Source organism: Pelophylax lessonae (genome assembly GCF_965119305.1).
Source record: "Pelophylax lessonae genome assembly, chromosome: 8".
In the NCBI taxonomy this organism is placed as follows: Eukaryota; Metazoa; Chordata; class Amphibia; order Anura; family Ranidae; genus Pelophylax; species Pelophylax lessonae.
The window spans coordinates 191,974,969-191,998,106 of NC_138775.1; the positions used below are offsets into that span (position 1 = coordinate 191,974,969).

The 23,138-nt window shown below is 45.2% G+C and overlaps 1 protein-coding gene across 1 annotated transcript in view; it reads left to right on the forward strand.

Annotated features, from left to right (window-relative positions):
• The first annotated feature begins 6,964 nt into the window (after window positions 1-6,964).
• The window catches only part of GCLM (glutamate-cysteine ligase modifier subunit), a 52,263-nt gene continuing 36,089 nt past the window's right edge, over window positions 6,965-23,138 (forward strand). Inside the window, exon 1 of the mRNA XM_082266610.1 lies at window positions 6,965-7,244. Coding sequence (XP_082122736.1) covers window positions 7,125-7,244 — 120 coding nt within the window. The 5' untranslated portion in view covers window positions 6,965-7,124. The remainder of the gene's footprint in view (window positions 7,245-23,138) is intronic.

A 23,138-nucleotide genomic window follows, 5' to 3' on the forward strand; every position in this document is an offset into this window, starting at 1 on the left:
TGTGGAAGCAGAGGAAGAGATTGATGGCTTCCTGCAAGATTTTGAACGGCAATGCAGGCTATACCAAGTACCCCTGACAGACTGGGTACGGATCCTAGCTGGTAAACTGTCAGGCCGTGCAGCAGAAGCCTACAGAGCCGTGCCAGAGGAGGAAATCTCAAGCTATAGCCGGGTAAAGGAAGTGATTTTGGCAAGATATGCCATCACCCCAGAAGCGTACAGAGACGCTTCAGGGAAACCAAGAAACAGGAGAAGGACTCCCACACTGAATGGGCTTGCCATATGCAGAGGGCAGCCCAAGCCTGGCTACAAGCCTGTCAGGCAACCACAGCAGAAGCGATCACCCAGCTGATTTTACTGGAACAATTCTATAATGGACTAAACCCAGGGGTACAGGAGTGGGTAAGGGACCGCAAACCTACAACTCTCCCTGAAGCGGCCAGGCAGGCCGATGAATATCAGGATGCCTGCAGGCAATCACAGATTAGCTTCAGTCCAAACCCCAGACCGCTGAACAATAACCCAGGGTCACCAGCACCACAAAGATCAGGACTAATCCCTAAGCGCCCAGAAAATCTATACCACGGGCACAACGGAGTGCAGTGCCATTTGTGCAAGAAATTTGGGCACTATCAGAGAGACTGCACTCAGAATCGGAACCACGCTTCATGGATTCTAACAGGACCCCCACTACCACAGAGGGGGCGAAACTCCTCCAAACACCAGACACCCAGATACCCGTCCCGCAGTGGGGTACAGTGCCACAGGTGCAAGCAGTTTGGGCACTATCGACGAAACTGTACCCAGAGCAGGAACCAAGCTGCAGGGATCCGACCAGGGTCACCCCCTTCAGCACGGACAACGGTCCCCTACTATGCCGCAGAGGTTCCCCCAGTCGTACCCAGGTTCAAACCCACGAGGAGCAATTGGGTACCCTTCACGAAGCTAACCTGGTGCAAGCCACTACGGAGAACAGACAGCACCATCTACAATCCGTCCAGTTAAATGGAAAGCCCGCGCAAGGTCTCCGAGACATGGGAGCTACTCTCACCTTGGTCAAGCGACACCTGGTCCCAGATGCCGCTCGAACCGGAGGCTCAGTAGTGGTATGGATGGCAGGGGGAGCAGTACATCGGCTACCCACTGCGAGGGTCCACTTGGATTGGGGTGACGGGTCAGGTCTGATCGATGTGGGGTTGATACGGGAGCTCCCCACCGACATCTTACTGGGGAACGACCTAGGCCAGTTGCCCTCAGCGTTCCTGCCAGTCCAGATCCCAGGCCCACATCACAGAGACCTACTGGCCTTCTGAGGTCCAGACACTTTAATGTTTGTATTGGGAGCAGTATTGAGCCAGGTTGGAGAAGATGGCAGAGAACAACCCGTAACCTACTTGAGCAGAACGCTTCTGCCCAGGGAAAAGAAGCTTCAGCCCTACTTGTATGGACAACAGAACGGCAATGCTGACGGGTTATCGCGACAAACTGAACTGGAAAAATGATCTGTGAGTACTCCCCGGACATCCCCAAGCCGATCCGTTATGGATCAGACTGTGTATGCCGGCTTGTAGTTAAGGGGGAGCAGTGTAGCAGAATGGACACTAAGAGTGTGGTTTGTGTTGGAAGAGTGAAGGAGCAGTGTCCCTCAGGAGATGGGTGGGGGTTTGTTATTGGTAAATACCTGCAGTCTATTGTTCTATTGTTCCTATCTGGCCAGAGTAGGTTATTATGGGATGTTCAGTTTTGTGTGTGGGATGGCTCGAAGAGGGAGGGGTTTTCCTAGATTGTAGTTCCCTTGTGTTTGTGTTTTCAATAATAAAACTTAGTCTAGTTTGACTCTCAGAACTGTGTGTCGTCCAGTTACTGGGGGGATTTTGCCTTGGATATTTTAGCACTTCCTCAGCTTCAAGGATGATACAGTGGAGATACCTAGGCTGGGTATTGGAGCTCCGTTACAGAGGGATTGGGCAAACTGGGGGGGTATGTGACGACTAGGGGAGGGGGGATTGTGGAGACTAAGGGGAGAGGAGATTGTGCAGACTGGGGGGGGGGGGGGTGTGCAGACTTGGGGGTAGGAGGGGGTAGGAGGGGTTGGGCAAACAGGGGGGCAGCACAGAGGAAACTACAACTCCCGGTGTTTTGGAGGCAGGTAGAGGCGGGGCGCTCTAGAGAGTTGGGGCACAACTGACTGGCTCAGGCTGCATGCCGGCTGCCACAACTTGACCCCAGGACCAGGAGCACCCACACCCCCCCCCCCCAGGAGGCCATGCAAGGACCTGCTGAGCTGCCATCACTGAGGTGAGAGACCCTGACACAGCTGACCCCCACATCAGGCTGCATTGATGGGTACTGGTGAGGCTGCATTGATGGGCACTGGTGAAGCTGCATTAATGGGCACTAATCAGGCTGCATTGATGGGGACTGATGAGGCTGCATTGATGGGAACCGATGATGCTGAGCTGATGGGCGCTTATGAGGCTAAGCTGATGGGCACTGGTGAGGCTGCATTGATAGGCACTGGTGAGGCTGCATGGATAGGCACTAGTGAGACTGCATTGAAGGGCACTGGTGGGGCTGCATTGATGGGCCCTCATCAGGGTGCATTATTGGGCGCCGATTAGGCTGCATTGATGGGCACTGGTGATGCTGCATTGATGGGCACTGATGAGGCTGCAGTGATGGGCACTGATCAGACTGCATTGATGGGCACTGGTGGGGCTGCATTAATGGGCACTGGTAAGGCTGAATTAATTAGCACTGATCAGGCTGCATTGATGGGCACTGATGAGGAGGCCCTGGTGAAGATTTATTATGCTTGTAATTATAATGCTTGATGCGTTATTTTTGTTAAACCTCCTTTGTTGCTATTATTTAATTATGGTACCACATTGTGTCATATTTGTCTTGCTTCATAATATTAATATCTGTCATAAAACCAGGTGGGCATGAATGGTGAGCTGATTCGGTGGTTCAATGGGCCACTTACTGGACTTGCCCCCCAGGCCTAAGGCTGCCAGCCCTTGCCTGCACACTGAATCCCCACAGGCACTTCAGAGTCAGAGAACAGTCTTTGACTTTGTTTTTGTTATTTATTGAGGGATAAAAACTTTCATAGGGATTGGAGATTATGGGATGCCCACTTGACTCCAACAACTTTTCCTATATACAGTTTCTATACAGCTCCTCTTCTTCACAGCACACGCTTGCAGAACCTAGCTGGAACACTGAGAATACCTGACAGTCAGATGAAGCAATGGCCCATTACAGCCAGGAACCCGAGGCCCCTTAGGTGTGTAGAAGAATTTCAGTGTCCAACTTGCATAACTCTTGTGGCTACTGATCTCAGCACCACCTCTTCAGGCACTGCCAACCCACCTGGCTGCAGCTGCCCCTCCTGGCTATTTTCTCCACCAGAGTCCTCCAGACTAACATTTACCAGCTCACCCCATGCTGACTCTCGGGAGATCTCTCAGATGTGCTGACCTGCTCCCATTGTTCTCTCTCCTTGCTCCTGTGCCTCCAGGAAAGCCTCCTCCTGTGTATTGTAGAAGAGACCCTCCAGCACCCGATCCCAGGCCCGAGGTTATCATTAAGGGCCGTCAACAGCCTCCTCAGCACTCCATCTCTATCTTCCACCCCACTCCCCCGCTGGCATGGCTCATGTCTATTTATGAGGTGAACCTGCCCCTTTCCAGACCCTTTTTGCTAGGGATTGGTTAACCACTTGCCGACCGCCGCACGACTATTTACATCGGCGGTCAGCCCCTCATAGGCAAAGCAACGTAGGGCTACGTCGCTAGCCTGTGAGGGTCTAGGGAGCGAGCGCGCGCCGCCGGAGGCGCGCTCCGGCGTGGTCACGGACCACCCCGTGCGTGTGTCCGGCGGACCCGATGTCCGTCGGTCACTCGCGATCGTCCGTTAGAGCGGGAGAAAGGCAAGCGGCTAATGTAAACAAGCCGCCTGTCATTCTCCCCTGTGTAGGAATGGTGATCATACGGTTCTACTATGTAGGACCGTTGATCAGTGTTCCTACACCTCAAGCCACAGCCAATCACAGTTAGAATCACGCCCCTAGGGACACACATAACCCCTCCCTCTCAAAAAAAAAAGTTAACCCCTTCACTGCCAGTGTAATTTTACAGTAACAGTGCATATGTATAGCACTGATTACTGTAGAAATGTCACTGGTAACCCCAAAAGTGTCAAAAATGTCAGTCAAGGGTCCGATCTGTCCGCCGCAATGTCGCAGTCCCGCAAAAAAAATCGCAGATCGCCGCCATTACGCGTTAAAAAAAATAACAAAAATCTTTCCCTTTGTTAGTAAACGCAATAACTTTTGCGCAAACCAATCAAAATACGCTTTTTGCGATTATTTTTTTTTACCAAACATATGGTAAAAAAAAAAAATTGGCCCAAAATGTTAAAAAATTTAAATTTTTACTTTTTTTGGGGGGGGGGGGGAATTTCATATTAAAAAATGTTAAAAATATTATTTTTTGCAAAATTGATGCTGTTTTTTTGTTTATAGCGCAAAAAGTAAAAATCACACAGGTGATCAAATACCACCAAAAGAAAGCTCTGTTTGTGGGAACAAAAGGATGTCAAATTTGTTTAGGTACAGCGTCGCACGACCGCGCAATTGTCCGTTAAAGTCACGCAGTGCCAAATCGCAAAATAGGCCCTAGTCAGGAAGGGGGTAAAATCTTCCAGGGCTTAAGTGGTTAATGGCCATCAAGCGCCTCCTCAGTACTTCATCTCTTATCTTCCACCCCACTCCCCCACTGGCATGGCTCATGTCTATTTATGAGGTGAACCTGCCCCTTTGCAGACCCTTTTTGCTAGGGATTGGTTAAGGCCCTCATTAATATTCCAGGCAGACCCTCCTTACGTCTACCTTCCAGCTCTGGAAGTTTCTACAAACCTGAAGAGCAGGGGGAAGGGCCAGAGAGAGCTGCCTGATGAGTCATCCAGCCCTGACCTGAAGTAACCCTGACCAAGATTACACCGTTTAGGTTTAGCCCTGAGCTAGCCACGTTTTGCCTGTCCTAACAGGCCTACACGAATGGCCCATACACATGATACGAAAATCTGAGGACAGATCGTCCGTTTCTTTTTAATGCTAATCTCATATTGAAAATGGAGAAGTTACTAAAGTTACGAAACTTCTCGCACGACAGAATGACAGTGTATTTGTATTGTATTTTCGGACTACTGATTAAACGAAAAACATACGATCTGGTATCATACGAGAAAAATGTTGTGCTTGTCCAATCGGATAATATGAACTGTTGTGATCCGCTTTTAAAAGATCTGTACTAACGATCCGATTATCTTACGATCGCCTCGAAAACTGTGTTTTTCATCCAATTTGTAGATTGTGTGTATGGGCCATAAATTTGCAGGAATATTTTGTCCGATGAACAATCTGCCGATTTTCGGATCGTTAGTATAGTGCTTTCGACAGTCGATTACAAGTTTCAGGAGTACGAAAACTGAAGGCGCAGGCTATAAAATTTTTATCATACGTGAACACAACGTACGATTTTTGTTTAACCACTTGCCGACTGCTGACAGTAGATTTACTGCGGCGGTCAGCCCCTCACAGGCAAAGCGACGTAGGTCTACATCGCTAGCCTATGAGGCTCTGGGGAGCTAGCGCGCGCAGCCGAATGTGCGCTCCCGCTCGGTCACGGACCCCCCCGCGCGTGTGCCCGGCAGACCCCATGTCCGCCGGGCACTCGCGATCGTCTGTGACACCGGGAGAAAGGCAGGCGGCTAATGTAAACAAAGCCGCCTGTCATTCTCCCCTGTGTAAAAATGGTGATCATACGGTTCTACTATGTAGAACCATTGATCATGGTTCTTACACAACTAGCCACAGCCAATCACAGTAAGAATCACGCCCCTAGGGACACACTTAACCCCTCCCTCTCAAAAAAGGTTAACCCCTTCACTGCCAGTGTCATTTTTACAGTAACAGTGCATATGTATAGCACTGATTACTGTAGAAATGTCACTGGTAACCCCAAAAGTGTCAAAAATGTTAGTCAAGGGTCCGATCTGTCCGCCGCAATGTCGCAGTCCCGCAAAATAAATTGCAGATTGCCGCCATTACGCGTTTAAAAAAAAACAACAAAAATGACAAAAATCTTTCCCTTAGTTAGTAAACGCGATAACTTTTGTGCAAACCAATCAAAATACGCTTATTGTGATTTTTTTTTTTACCAAAAATATGTAGCATAAAACAAATTGGCCGAAAATGTTAAAAAATTTTGATTTTTCAATTTTTTGGGGGGGAATTTCATATAAGAAAAATATTGTTATTTTTGCAAAATTGATGCTCTTTTTTTGTTTATAGCGCATGATCAAAAAATCACACAGGTGATCAAATACCACCAAAAGAAAGCTCTGTTTGTGGGAAAAAAAGGACATCAAATTTGTTTAGGTACAGCGTCGCACGACCGCGCAATTGTCCGTTAAAGTCACGCAGTGTCGAATCGCAAAATAGGCCCTGGTCAGGAAGGGGGTAAAATCTTCCGGGGCTTAAGTGGTTAATTAGTGCAGTTTTTGTACTAAAACTATAAGAGCAAGACTTGGTATGCTCAGAAACGAAAGCATACAAAAAAACTCAACACGTGACATCACTTCCTGTAATTGAATTCTTTCGCACGAGGATTTTCGTATACAAGTAACCCCTTCACTTTAGATATGAGACTAGCATGCAATCAAAAACAGACGGAAATTTGTCTGATAATCTGATCTGGCTTTACACACTTCTAGAGGGTGCTGCATATAGATAACGTGAGCCTCCCCTCCTATAGATGTGCATGGCAGTGAAGGGATGATGTAGGTAACACTCCCGGACAGCAGGGGGCGCTGCTCCGCTCTTGTTCGCCCTGTGATGATAATAATACAAGCGGCGTGTGCAGTGTAGAGTCAGCGGTCGGCGCACATGTCACGGTGATCGGGGCTGACTGGCTGGTGAGTCACTATTACGCAGCACTTTTTCTGTGCAGTCACCGTGCTCCCCCCGGCTATAACAGCGGAAGGCGGAGAGCCGCTGAGCACACCGAGGAAGGCAGCGGAACGACAAGGAGCTCACTTCCCCCATTCATAGAGAAGACATGGGTACTGACACCGGCCGGAGCCTGCTCAGCACCGCCCGCACTCTCATCCTACAAACCGGGAACCTGATGAACTGGGGCCGCCTAAAGAAGAAGTGTCCCGTCATCCCCAGCGAGGAGGTGAGGAGACCATCCCCCCGGGATCTTCCCATACCTGGAGGGGGAACCTCTATATCTCTTGTCACTTATTCCTCTGACTGCCATACATACACCGATGTGATCGGATCATTCTCCCACCAGAGGTGATCAGCTCATCAATAATCAGAACAGAGCCTCACCCAATCATTACATTGTTTTCTATGGGGATATCTGCAACTTCAATTTTCATTAATGATCTGATATTGTCCTATGTATGGCAATCATTGTCCCCTATATGTGCTGTGCCTAACAGTGTCACTCAGTCACATTATTATTATTATTAGAATTATTATTATAAGAATTATAATAAAAGTATTCAGACTTTGAAGATTTTGCATAAAAATATATTCAGCTGTTTATATAATTTGTATCATATTTTAAATATCTGTTTCTATTATACAATATTTTTTATATTATACTGTGTGTTTATATTTATGTCTCTTTGTATACAATAACACTCACTACCCAATGGGATGACCGGCAGTACATGAGGTTACACCAGCTGCTGATTGTTGTGCTTTAAAGGGCTAAGCATGCATTACACAACACAGGGGCGGTGCCAGCTGTCAGGGGAGGACACTCATTGGCCTGTTAGTGGACACACCCACTCATTGCATAGTGTATGTATAGGTGACTGCTCTGATAAATGTCCCCTTTGGAGAGAAGTGCAGAGAATTGTGACGCGGCCTCTGTATGCGTTCAGCAGAAATATAGATGTCAGTGAGAATTAAAGGAACATTTCCTTTCTTTAGGATATATAAAAATCTGATATGTGGCTGGCTTCATATAGTACTGGGCATCTGTAGATTAACATTTGCCAGTCATACTGGATTTGAAGTAGTACTACCCCCCCCCTCCCAAAAAAAAAGATAGATATATAGTGTGTGTGGGTGTATGTATGTGTGTGTGTGTGTGTGTGTGTGTATATATATATATATATAGAGAATAAAGTAAAAAAAAAAACTGCGCTAACAGAGCATAAATCACAAGGTGATAGTGTGAACAGCTGCTGACACTCCAACCGACAGTGATGGCATCCAAATGTAAAAATTATAAATAGTGCAGCGCTCAAAAGGAATACGTGCACAAATAAATATACTCTTTTAAATCCTAAATCAGAGGAAGCAAAGTCCAATATTTGTAAAGTTGAAGAAAATAGTCCCACACAGGAAGGTGCTGACTTGTAATAGTGATAGATCCCACACCAAAAGATTGAAAATTCGCTCACCAGATGGCATGGACCCAAAATCCCATACAGCAATTGGGTCATGCAAGCTGAAAGTGAAGAGGTCCTCAATACCGGATGGTAGGAACTTCCGCAGATTATCTGGATGGCAGGTGTTGGTAACATTCATCAAAGGCAATCCGCACGGAAATGTCTAGGAATCCCCACTCCAGGAACATATGGGTGGAGGTGAAGACTATAAAAAATATATATATTATATTGCTATGTACAGTAATCATTTTCATGGAGTGGTCACATTTATAACATCAGTACCATTCATCAGGACTCGTGGAAAGCACCAGTGAGCCCCGTCTGAGAAATTCATTGCCAGTGAGTCTGCCTGTGCCCCGTAGTCCTCTCCAGGAGCATGCACTTAAAGGATAAGTTCACCTTTCATAACATGTTGCACCCACATTTAGGGTGTAACCTGTTACGAACGGACTGGCCCCTGCACCTCCCCGATCCCCAATCAGACAGCGGGATCTCCCCCACCCTGCACTAGTTGTGACAATTTTTTAAAAATGAGTCTACCCAGCCGCGTTCACTTAGTCGGAGTGACCTGTGAATGGAAAACTACAAGGCTGTCGTCTTGTTTTCAATGAACAACCACAGCGCTGTGGAGCACCATGGTGGGTCATTGGCTCTTCCTGTCAGATTGTATGTGCTTGCATGTACAACCAAGTGGATACACTGGCACATCTGCTGGAGACATGCATGGCACCAGCAATCTACTGATCGCGCTGGTGCAATGCTTTACAGGCTCCAAAAAAAAAGTGCATTTATTTTTTTTTTCTAAGAAGTGAACTTCTCGTTTAAAGATGGCTCCTTAGGAACCCACAAAGGGAAGGGGCCACCCTAAAAAAATGTCGACCAGTACAAACTGAAGGAGAGGAAAACTTTCAGGGCCCATTCACACTAGTTGCATGGGCTGCTATCAGTCTTGCCAGGTGTTGGGATGCACTGTGTATAAAGTTACCCTCTATTCAAGTGTTCACATTTTCCTACACCACGTATTACATCAGTGCTGTGAATGGGGCACACGGTTTTCTGTGTGTCCCTGGCAGTGATTGGTGGCGATCAGCTGCAGAAAAACGCCAGTTGCAGCACATTGTGTACGCAGGTTCTAAAAAATGATACAACTCTAACATCTGCAGTGGAAATATAAATGTAGGATTAAGTGTTGGTTCACACTATGGCGATCCGACTTCGGTGCGACTTGCACGGACTTCACATAATGGAAGTCAATGCAAGTCGCTCCGATGTCGCCCCAAAGTAGTACAGGAACTATTTTCAAAGTTGGAGCGACTTGAGTCGCTCCTATTAGAACGGTTCCCGTAGCACAGAATGGACTGCGACTTGTCAAGCTGACAAGTCGCGGTAGTGTGAACCGGGATTTAATGTATACTTGCAGAGCACAGGTTTACTGTATCAAGTTTTACTGTGTCAGTATATTATGAATGGCCGTCTTGTTGGTTTTATGTAATTTCTCAGACTTTATCAATGGATTTAATCAGAATTGGGTGACCTCTAGTATAGTACATAGGTTCACTTTAATTGATGTAAAGTCACTCCTCAGTATCATAGATGTATAGGTCTAAGTAAGGAACACACAATAGCTTGGCTCCTATACACTTAAATTGTTTTAGAGGATTTGTATGATCCCTTTTCATTTTAGTTTGATAGGATCTGTCAAAATCTCTTCTCCAGATAAGGTACCACTGATTGTGATATATGCACCAAAAAATCGTCATGGCTTATGCTGTCTTTGTATGCGATGTGCTGTTCATGCGCACACATTAAGTTAAGCTCTGTGCCAAAAAATGCATACTTGAGCACATTTGCCATATGTAGGGCAACCCATTTAGGTGAACAGGCTGCTCTGTGCTGCTGTGTGACACATGCTCTACAAAATGCAACAACCAAAAAAAAAAACAAAAAAAAAAACGCATCACTTGGGTATGAATGCAGCCTTAAGGTTTATTGATTCCCTTTGGTGAGGAGAGTGATTGATTGAGGAATGCTTACCTCTACATACACAGCAATCATTTCAGAACGCTTTTGCTTTCCTGAGTCATTTCCTCTGTCAGGATGACTTGCTGTTTTTACTTGTCTTATGTGCAGCTAGTCTCTGTGTCTGGACTTCCTTAAACATTTTACTATGAAGTGCATGCCTGCTTGTCAAGGGTTTTTTTTTTTTTTTGTAAATTGTACCATTTAATAAAGAAGAACTCTAATCTGAACAGCTAATAGGAAAACCTTTTTAGGTCTCCAAATTTAATACGTTTGTCTGTTTTGGAAGCTGCTAACATTCAATGTAGCGGATTTCCTAATCCAGAGAGAATAAATTGTCGCCTGGGCGTATCCTGCATAGACCAGGCACTGGCATGAGAATGCAAGGTCTGCTTATCTTGCGAAGACCCCACTAATACCACCACAATCTGTATTTAAAAAAAAAACTTTCCTTGGACCCTGGATTTTGGCGACTTGACGTGGTGTAAGTGTATTTCCACACTGCCTCTTAGGAAAGCTGCATATCCCAGATTCTGAGAATGTGCTCTGGTGTCTGAAAGCCAGGGTCCAAAAAAGTGTATATGTGTACATTTTTTTTTTTTTTTTTTTTTTTTTTTACCCCCTTGGATGGGGTGTTAAAAAAAAAAAAAAATTATAACACCCCATCCAAGGGGGTAAAAAAAATAAAATTAAAAAAAAATGTAAGTATGTAAAATATTAAAAAAAAAATATATATATATATATATATAATTATTTTCATGCAAGGTCTGCTTTAACATTGGTGGGATGTGTTGTATGCCCCTTCTTCCCACTGCAATATCACATGAAACACCGTAAGCTTCTGTTAGCAGCAAACCCATAAAAGGAGACCAACTGGCTCAAATAATCCTGAGTCGCCTAGTAATCAAATGACACCAGGCAAAGCCCTATGTATTTAATCCCTTCAACCTAAAATAATAAAAATGTAATCTCTTTGTAAAAAGACTGTTTAAAGCTAAACCCTGGAGAAAAACAATTTTTCCATATTTGCTATGTAAAAAAAAAAAATCCCTGTTATGGGTGTCTCGTGTGTGCATGGTACTGGATTAGGTTTCATTCATCCCATACACTACTGTAGACACCCAACTACCAGCACTGCAACTGACTGTTCAAGCTCTTGAATATGATAATTTTTGGTTGCTCGCTCTTGATCTTGTTTTCCCCTCACCCATTCACAAAACGTCTTGTATTCTTTTTACAGAAAATGGATTAGAGGCAGATTAACCTCATGATCCCTCTTGTCTGTTCATAGAACACCTTGTATTCTGTATGGACTACAAGACGTCTTGTGAATAGATAAGGGGAGCGGAAGGTAGAGCGCGAGTCACCCACTAACATCACTGTATTAGTCAGAATTGTTATTTTCAAAGCTGCAAGTTTGGCACTTAAAGTAATGTACGGGATTAATTAAACCAGGGTTTGACAAATTTGCTTTGAATCTAGGAGCCAGTTTCTTTTTTTTTTTTTTTTTTTTGTCTGGCTATTGGGCTTTAAACTTCCCACCCGCACACCCAGGGCCTATTTTAGTAGCATCATGGGACCCTGGGCAAAGTGATGCACTGGAGCCCCTATAAGCCTGCTATGATTTATGCAGCTACTCTCAAGGAACGCAACCCATTCAAATAAAAGGGTCTGTGCTACAGCATTTACAGTGACATATCGCTTCCTCACTGCCTGTCAATTGTCTCTGAAAACAAATCTGTGTGTGGATTGCTTTTCAGAGGAGTGGCAGTCTTTAGGTTTTTTTTTAATCAGCAGCAGAGGGGGCATTAGTGCAATTGTCAAGGGGAGAGGCGGTGTTTAACTCGCCAATTTTTCAGCCTCTAGTATGCATTTACTCCAATTTGTCACCTGTCCTGCACACCTTAACATACACACAGCGCATGTGTGTGCATCAGTGGGTGGAGTATAGACAAGGGCTGATGGAGCAGGCACAGCAGAGATTGGATCGATCATAAGGAGGCAGGACAAAATCATTGGCCTCTTCAGCAAACTGCACTGTTCACTCCGAATAGAGATGTGTACTTAAATAGACACACACACACAAAATCCCTGTCAGTCTTTTTTAAATGTAGTCAGCAGGATGAACAATTAAAATCCAGACTGATCTATAATCAAAAATTACTCTTCTTCATATGTCAGAAGGCAGCATTAGTCTAGTCCCAGGTAGCTATGAAGGGTTAACCAGATATACAAGCAGACAAATGCCATTCATACCAGAAGCAAAAGCCTGCAGATGTTAAGCTGTAAAGAGTTAATAATTTAACCATTTAGGTTAGAAGCACTTAAATAAAGCAGAGTAGATAAGCACAGTCCTCCCCTAGCATCCAATGAGAGTCTGTTGCAGATAACAGTGGTGTAGGAGAATCAGTATCTTACTCTCACCCCCTCCAGGATATATGTAGCTACTGTATTTCTGCCTGTGCTCTCTGCTGAAGCCACAATCTGACCGACCATGGTGGCTCCATGTGCACCTGGGATCACAACACAGGAGGAGAGGGAGGGAGGGAGGAGGTGAAGCTGACCAGCTCTGTCTCCTGAATGGAGAGGAGGGGGAGGGCGGAACTATCAGCGCACGTTCTGGGCTGCATAAGGGAGGGACGCTCTCGGAACGCTACAGCCTGCAACCCCAGCAGTGAATGGGCTGACAAGCCCAGGCGCCAGGATGCAATTTCTAGTCGCCATGGCAACCTGGTGCCTAGGGTTTGTTGAGCCCTGAATAAGAGCCGGTTCACACTGGGGCGACTTGTCAGGTGACTTGGTCACCTGACAAGTCGCCGTGGGTCGCCTGCCATAGATTAGCACAGGACCCGTTCTAATAGGAGCGACACAAGTCGCTCTGACTTAGAAAAAGGGTCCTGTACTACTTTTGGGGCGACCTGCATTGACTTATATGAAGTCCGTGCATGTCGCTCCGAGGTTGCGGTGCGCGCTGTGCACCGCGACTTCACAGGTCGCCCCAGCAAGTCGGATCGCCTCAGTGTGAAACGGTGTAACGTGAGAATTACCTACCCCGTGAGAAAAACCTACCCCTCGTCACTTCCGGCCAGGAACAGCTGAGCAGCGCAGCAGTGCGCATGCTCACAGCCCCGGATACCTAATGGAAGAGCTGAGGATCAGACTAGTGCGCATGCGCACTAGTCTGAAACGATCTCGGTGTCCGTTAAAAAAACCTACCGACGCGGCGGTGACATAAAATAGCTGTGCTGCACTATGAGTCATCTCCGCTCCTGTCCCGGTCGCTTCCCTGATCTTGGCTAGTAAATATAAAAGCGGCTGGCGGCTCCGTGATTTATCTTTTCATACAGCCGCCGCCGCTTTTATATTTAGTAGCCGAGAGCAGGGAAGTGACCGGGACAGGAGCGGAGATGACTCATAGTGCAGCACAGCTGTTTTAATGTAACTGCTCGCGTTACACAGACTGCCGTGAACCGGAAGTGACGAGGGTAGGTTTTTCTCACGGGTAGGTAATTCTCACGGAACACCGGCTCTTAAACTAAACGTTTACTAACAGAGTTCATTTATTTTTACATAGCAGATATCCTATACGTGTTTTTTATTTTTTTTTTTGGCCATTCAGCTTTGAGCAGCTTTCCCTCTGCAGTGTTTTTAATTGTAACTTACAAAATATGAGTTGGGTATTAGTGGTACCTTACCTGTAGAAGAGATTTTGACAGATCCTATAAAACTAAAATGAAAAGGGATCATACAAATCCTCTAAAACAATGTTGGAGTATAGGAGCCAAGTTATTATGTGCTCCTTACTTAGACCTATTCAGCTATGATACTGAGGAGTGACTTCAATTAAAAGTAAACCTATGGTGATGGAAATATGGGAGCAGCCATTGCCGAATTGTATCAGAGGTGAAGACGTTGGGTTGTCATAGGACCTGAATATAAATAAGTATTTGTCTACCAAAGGAACCTGCACAGCAGAGCACAAACTGGGAGAAGGATAGGCATTACAAACAGCCATTCTGTTGTGCTGCAGTTCTGTGTCTGAACAAAGAGCATACTGATGGGAGAGAGAGCAGAATGACAGATATGAGCTCGTCAGTTTGCTGACCTGAAAGTATTAACTACAGCAGAGAAAGCTTGAGTCTTCTACCCTACTAGACAGGGCTGTGCTGCATAGTGGGGCTCTGTAAATATCAAGACTGGGTAGAAAATTCTTTTGGCAGGTAAAATTACTTTGTGTGTGTGTATGGATTTAAGATATAAAGGCAAATCAGTGGCAGCAGTTCCCTATTTCTGTAAATCCAAATTTCTTTTAAAATCTCCCTATACTTTCTGTAAAATGTGCCTGTCCTATGGACATATTTACCTTGCTTTGTTTAATATACAGTGCATTGCGAATTCGGCCCCCTTGAACTTTTCGACTTTTTGCCACATTTCAGGCTTCAAACATAAAGATATAAAACTGTAATTTTGTTTGAAGAATCAACAAGTGGGGACACAATCGTGAAGTGGAACGAAATGTATTGGATATTTCAAACTTTAATAGCCTGGATCTGCACGCCCAACATATCCAAAAAGCGCTCGGATCCCACAAACGCAGCCAAAAGCCACCAGGGTAAAATTCTGACTGAACGCACACGAGGCTCCTGCCCAGAATAGTTCCATGAAATCGGGATGAGTGGTCGGTCTTATTCTGGGCTACAAAACCACACAAAATATCGAACTTGGATATTAGCCCATAATAGTGATTATGTGCCCCTCATTCGGGTGTAAGCTTCCACCAAACAGTGTTCTTTCAGATGAATATAACCAAACGCAGGCAGAGATGGAAGTTAACAAGCAGCATACGGGTGATCTGGTAGTTTGTGGTTTTGTTCGATATTTGAGCAAAGCAAGAATAAAATTTTAGGCGAATACAGTATATCGAACAGACTGGAGAATGGAAAAGAGTTGAATAATCTATGGACAGGAAAAATCACACACATTTTATTCCTGACATCTAGGGTGTGGTATTATAGCATTAGGGGTAGGACACTTTTGGGTTGGTATGTCATTTAATATACAGGGAATTGCTGCTAACTCTTCTCCTTACCTATGCATAGTGCTGCAGAGTTCATTTTGGGTGAAAGTGTTTGTTATGAAGAAGGAATGTGACATTTGGCTTTCTTTCCCTGACATTTATTCATGAAAATAATCTTCATATTTTCTTGTATCCTTTTTGATAATGTAAATGTTAAAGCTGGATTATTTGGGCATGGGGATGAGGAGTGGTGTTCAACCATCTCTGTGTATACCTTTTTTTGTGTGTTGTGTCCCATGGCTCATTGAGACAACGAAACAAACACACTTGCAGTACACCTACCTTCTGGCTTCCTTCTGGAAATGCTAGTTACCTGTCTGGCTTCATTACTTCTAACCCCACAATATATATATATATATATATATATATATATATATATATATATAATCTCGTTTGGGGGGGGGGGGGTTCTAACAAAAAAAAAAAAAAAAAAAAAAAAAAATATATATATATATATATATATATATATATATATATATATATATATATATATATATATATATATATATATATATATATATATAATATAAAAATGTTTATTTAACTAGTAAACACCACGTCAGTCAAATGCTTAGTCATTAAGTGGTTAATTAGTACAGTTTTCATTAAAAAAAGAAAAGATAAAAAAAATATATCATAAAAGCAAGACTATGCATGTTTTACGAACAGTTTCACATGTTGAGTAACCTCTTCACTTTCTATGAGATTAGCATTAAAAAAAAAAAAAACGTAACAGTAAAGTTATCCCAATTTTTTTTGTTACACAGAGAATTGAGAGAGAATCGTGATCTTTATTCCAAGCTAAAAAAATCGTGATTCTCATTTTGGCCAGAATCGTGCCGCTCTAAATATATATAGCTGCACGATTCATTAAAGTCTATTAATTGCGTTTGAAAGACTGCTGCGCAAATAGAGTGTGACATAAAATATTGCAAAAATCGCCATTTTATTCTGTAGGGTCTCTGCTAAAAAAATATATAAAATGTTTGGGGGTTCGAAGTTCTTTTCTAGCAAAAAAAACTGATTTTAACTTGCAAGCAACAAGTGTCAGAAAAAGGTCTAGTCTTTAAGAGGTTAAACTTCCTTTCTCCTTGGCAGAGGGAAGGAAAAGATACAATGTAATCATTTTGTTTATAGTTACTGGGAGACTTAGGGCTCTTTCACACGGTCCGCCTCCGTAGGCAGATCCGTGTTGCTTAGCGGGGATCGATCCGCGATCCCCGCTGAGCCGGCCGATGACAGCTCCGTCTCCGCTTGCAGAGCGGAGAGGGAGGTGTCTCAGCCCCCGCTGCCCTCTATGGGGGATCGGATGAGAGCGGACCGCTTGTCCGCTCTCATCAGATCCGATCCAATTACTGAACGGATGGAAAAATAGGGTTTCCATCCGTCCAGATTTCACGCACAGGATCGGATGCGGATGGCAGCGGGTGTCAGCGGAGGTGTCTCCGCTGACATCTGCTGCCCCATAGAGCTGCATGGAGGATGCGATCAGATCCGCCTAAAAAAACTGACAGGCGGATCTGATCGGATTGCCCGTGTGAAAGAGCCCTTAATGCTGATAGGCGTTTGTTTGCGGGAGGCTTTTTTTTTTTTTTTTTTCCACAGCTGTTCTCTCCCTGCAGCTATGCAAAGAATCGAGCATATGTCAGGTTTAGATCGTCGGGGGGGGAATCGAGATCGCGTTTTTCATATGATTAATCGTGCAGCTCTAATATATATATATATATATATATATATATATATATATATATATATATATATATATATATATATATATATAATGTACGTAAGTACACCCTTCACATTTTTGTAAATTTATTACATCTTTTCATGTGACAACACTGAAGAAATTACGCTTTGCTACAATGTAAAGTAGTGAGTGTACAGCTTGTATAACAGTGTAAATTTTCTGTCCCCTCAAAATAACTCCGCACACAGCCATTAATGTCTAAACTGCTGGCAACAAAAGTGAGTACACCCCTAAGTCACAATGTCCAAATTGGTCATGTCTCCAGACCTAAACCCTATTGACCATCTGTGGGGCGTCCTCAAATGAAAGGTGGAAGAGTGCAAGGTCTCTAACACCCACCAGCTCTGTGATGTCATGGAGGAGTGGAAGAGGACTCCAGTGACAACCTGTGAAGCTCTGGTGAACTCCATGCCCAAGAGGGTTAAGGCAGTGCTGGAAAATGATGGTGGCCACACAAAATATTGACTCTTTGGGCCCAATTTTGACTTGGGGGGGGGGGGGGGGGGGGTGTACTCACATTTGTTGCCAGCGGTTTAGACATTAATGGCTGTGTATGTTGTTATTTTGAGGGGACAGCAAATTTACACTGTTAGGCCCCTTTCACACATGCGGACCGTTCAGATCCGCCTGTCAGTTTTTCAGGCGGATCTGAACGGATGCCCCATGCATCTCTATAGGACAGCAGGACACTGTCATTCGCCTGCTCAGGGGGGGATCGGCAGATCGATCCCCCGCTGAGCAGAACGGAGTCTGCCGACGGAGCGGACAGGTGTGAAAGGGGCCTTATACAAGTTGTACACTCCCTACTTTACATTGTAGCAAAGTGTAATTTCTTCAGAGTTGTCACATGAAAGATAATAAAATATTTACAAAAATGTGATGGATGTAATCTTGTGAGATAACTAAAAAAAAATTATGGCAGCTAGCTTCCCCCAAAAGGGAAGTTCCGCTTTAAGGACTCGTCCCCTGCTCCTCTTGCACAATTTTCTTTTTTTGACATGTACCAGCTTTTCCCGTCTGCAAGCTGTCACAGCCGGGTGCCCATAGGGAAGATGCTGTTATCGCTGAGGGAGGACAGAGGATGAGGACTGCTAGGCTTGGTGCACTGCTGGATCCCTGGGACAGGTGAGTGGCTGTTTTTTGGACGAAAAAAAAAAAAAAAAAAAAATTTGGAATTGGCTGTTGAAAGCACTATATGAACGATCAGAAAATCGGGTTTGGGGCGGGGAGGGCGCTTTTCGCCTGTCCTTAGAGCCTGGGGAAGGTTACAACCGTCGCTGGTGTCAGGAAGGCAGGGGGGAGTCCTTTCCACCGCAGCGACAGCGTCCTTGGAGCAGCCAGGCTGTGTTCCCGTGATCGCTGCGGATTTAAAAAATTGGCACCACGCAGGGTCGGAAGGGGCGGAACTCCTGCGTTCCACTTTGGCCTAGGAATTGACGGGGACTCTTCTGGTTTCAGTGACATCATCGTCGGGCGCCGGAAACACTGGTTCCGGTTTCCAGAGGCGTGAACAGGAGACTTACTGGGCAGCCAGTGTTTAGGTGAAACCCAGCGGAGGCTGCGGGACACGAACGGAGCGTGATGGATGCAGTAACCGCTCAGGCGGTGGAAGCGGGCTCTGGCACCGGCACCTCTCGGGTAAGCCTGGGGAGTCTTCCCTCTTGCAAAGCCTGTAGGGGTTTCCTTTTCCTCCATAGACTGTTTGGGGGCTGGTAAAGGAGGGCACTTTTTTCACTCTTAACACATGGGTGTTTATTTTGGGGCCTGTTTTACAGGGGGTCTTAATCAGAAAATGCTTTATTTTTTGTTATAGACCAGCGCTCAGGACCAGGTCCAGGTACAGCCCCCCAAAAAGAAATGTGCCGTTTGTGGAACAAAGCTAAGTTCCACATGGAGCAAAACAGCAATGCATAGACAGCTTGGTTAAGGATGATCCAGCTATATCCTCCCAGAGGATGCTGACATCCATTAGGGATGAGTTAACCTCTACCTTTAGCTCCTTTAAAACCCTCCTAGATAAATTGCAGACTCCTGTACAGTCTTCAGCCTCAAGGCCTAGTTCAATCCAACACACAGTGTGTGTGTGTGTGTGTGTGTGTGGTGACGACATGAGGGAGGAGCCGGAGTCCCCCCCCCCCCCCCCCCATTCCTCATTTGAGGAATCTCGTTCAGGGGAAGAGCCTGATAGGGAATTCAGCAGAGGCTCCAGGTTTAAATTGTCACTCAAAGATGTGAACGAATTACTTAAAGCAGTCTGTCACTTTAGAAATTGAGAGGAGAAGGTTCCATTATCCAAGCATGACCTTATGTATACAACGCATAAGAAGGCCAGGATTTTCACTGCACAGCTCCCTTCTAGACACAATAAAAATTAGAATGGGAGAATCCTGAAAGGAAACCCATTTTTTTTCCAAACAATTTAAAAAGGTTTCCTTTTGATGAAGACTCAGCACAACCATGGAACAAGATTCCTAAATTAGATGCCCCTCTTTCAAAGGTTTCCAAAAACACGGATTTGATATGGGTACACATAAGGACCCTATGGACAAGAGGGGATATTTTGGTGCGTAGAACCTGGGAAGCCTCAGTCACGAGTCTAAAACCAGCCTTAGCCTCTACTTGTGTAGCCAGACAGCTTGAGTTATGGCTTTCACAAATGCAGTTTCACTTATCCGCCGGGACTCCAAGGGATCATATTATTAAATCTTTCCCTCTTCTATTTCAAGCAGTAGGGTATCTGGCTGATTCTTCTGCTGAGTCAGTTAGAATGACGACCAGAACCTCGGCCTTGGCTAATTCAGCCTGAAGAAGTCTCTGGCTTAAGACATGGTCGGGAGGCTGTACCTCCAAACTTCGCCTGTGCGGTCTTCCCTTTTACAGGAGACAATCTTTTTGGTCCCGGATTAGCAGAAGCACTGGAACATACTGCTGACAAAAAGTTGTTTTCAGATAAAAGAAAAGCCCCATATCCCCAGAAGTTTTTTTCAGGGGAGGGGCAGACAGCAGGGTCCACTTGACACCGGACCCAAGAAACATTGGACTGGACACAAAGGCAGGGGTAGGGGGGCGTCTTGTTTAACCCTCCAACACCCCGCCAAGCTGCAATGACTCCTTTCATAGTGGGAGGAAGATTAAGTGCCTTTCTTCCACAATGGAAGGAAATTACGTCAAGCTCTTTTATTTTGGACCTGGTGTCCCAAGGGTCACAGACTGGAATTCAATATCCGGCCATTGGAAAGATTGTGAATTACCAGTCTGCCCAGAGATTGAGTGAAAGCAGCTGCGTTAAGTCTTCAGATCAGAGACTTAGTGAATCAGAAAGTATTGGTACCAGTTCCAAAATCGGAACAGGGCAGGGGGTTTTACTCCCACATTTTTGTGGTAAAGAAACCCTCAGGGAGTTATCGTTTAATACTAAATCTATGCACTCTAAATCGCTCGCTAAAATGCAAGCATTTTTGCATGGAATCGGTGCATTCCATAGGAAATCTACTATACCCAGAATGTTTCATGGCAACACTGGACCTACTTATTTTCACATCCCCATTCACCTAGCTTGCCAAAAGTTTTTACGACTGGCAGTAAAGCTAGGGTCGGAAGTCCGACATTTTCAATTCCAGGTGCTGCCCTTTGGGTTGTCCTCAGCCCCACGTATCTTCACAAACAAAGGTCTTGGGGGAAGCTTTGGCCTCAAGACAGAAGTCGATTCTGATCATCCCCTACCTGGACGACCACCTAGTAGTGGCAGACTCGAGTCAGAAACTGGGAAAGGATCTCCAGACAGTTCAGGAGTTCCTCAGGTCACTAGGCTGGATGATCAACAACAACAACAACAAAGAGAAGTCTTATCTGACACTTCCCAAAGAGTGATGTATCACCAGTGGATCTCGCTCAGGGACGTCTCAAGTCGTGGGCCTTATGACCTCTTTTCCGGCCATACCTTGGGCACGGTTTCGACAGTGTCCCCTTGAATGGTTTCTACTCAGTCTGGGACGGGTCTCCAAATTCCTTGGAGATGAAGGTAAAAATTCCCTCCAAGGTAAAAAGAACCCTATGGTGGTGGAGATCTCCACTCCACCTCGCCAAGTGGTTGGACTGGGTTATTCAGGTATCACAGAGGATAACCACAGATGCAAGCACTTTTGGATGGGGCGCCCATCTCCAGAGCCAAATAGCACAGGGAGGATGGTCCCCACTAGAAGCAAAGGCATCATCGAATCAAAAAGAGCTCATGGCAGTACAGAAGGCCTTAGAGGTCTTTCAAGCAGAAATCAGGGAATGTCATCTGCAGATTCAGTCTGACAACATTGCAACGGTAGCATACCTCAACAAAACGGGGGTACGCAAATTCGGAGATTGCAATTCACAGCCCAGAAGATTTTTTTTTTTCTTGGGCCAAAGTGAATCTGGCCTCCATTTCAGCACTTCATCTGAAGGGGACTCAGAATTGCTTAGCAGACCACCTCAGCTGCTACCGAGTGTGTCAGGACAACTGGTCCCTCAACCCAAAAGATTTTGCAGAAATTGGGGCCAGGTGGGGCCTACCAGAGGTGGACCTCTTTGCAACCCAAGCAAACAACAAAACAAATATATATTTTTTTTTTTCCCTGAACCCAAGGGATCAGTCTCTGGGGATCTACACCTTTGCGAATCCCTGGTCATTCAACCTTTTCTATGCCTCCCCCCCCCCCCCCCCCCCCCAATCAGGCTAACCTCGGAAGTCCTTCGGAAATTTCTCCAATTTGATTCTAATAGCCTCCTTTTTGGCCCAAGAGGCCGTGATTTTCAAGACTAGTCTTTAACCTCAAAGCCTCCAATAACTCTTCTCTTGAGACAGGACCTGTTGGCTCAGGGTTCGGTATCTCATCCTCAAATCGCATCCTTAAGGTTGACAGCTTGGTATCTGAAGAGCAGATACTAAGCTCCCAGGGGTTCTCAGACAAGGTAGTGAAGACCTTAGTTGTCGTAAAGCCTGTCACGAGAGCAATATACTCCAAAGTTTGGAAGAAATTTAACTCCTGGCTGGCTGAAAATCAGACTTTCCCCGGATATACTGTCTATTTTGGAATTTTTTTCAAGAGGGTGCCGATAATGGGTCTTTTTCCCTTAGTACCTTTTTTAAAAGTGCAGGCTGCTGCCATTGGCATTTTTCTTCAATACTCCCTTAGGGAAAATTCCACTATAGCAAGGTTTTTCAGGGCAATCACCCAATCAAAACCAATAACTGTCAGATCATGTCCAACTTGTATCTAGTCCTTCAAGCCTTAGTTACTGTGTTCCTTTCGAGCCTCTGAAGGATTGAACAATGAAATTACTCACACTGAAAACTGCGTTCCTGATTGCTGTAACCTCAGCTCGAAGAGTCAGTGAATTGCAGGCCCTCTTGATTAGAGAGCCTTTTCTTAAGGTTTTTGATGATAAAGTATTGTTAAAAACCGATCCAGGCTTTTTACCAAAGGTAGCCACTTCCTTTCATAGATCACAGGATATTGTACTACCTACCTTTTTTTTGTAGTTTTCCAAATAATGAAAACGAAAAGCATGTTGCTCCACCTTTTGTCAACGCACATTCAACAAGGGCCTTTGTCCACGTCCTGGGCCGAAAGGGCTGGTGCCTCACCAGATCAGATCTGTAAGGCAGCTACCTGGTCTAACTTTTCGACATTTGTTAGACATTATCGCCTGGACCTCCTCTCTTAGGAGCAGGCATTTGGTCGAAAGGTGCTCCAGGCAGTAGTCCCTCCCTGGACTGGTAAGTTCTGGCTCATTGTCTCATGGGCTGTCCTGGAAGACGACTTGAGAAAAGCTGAGTTA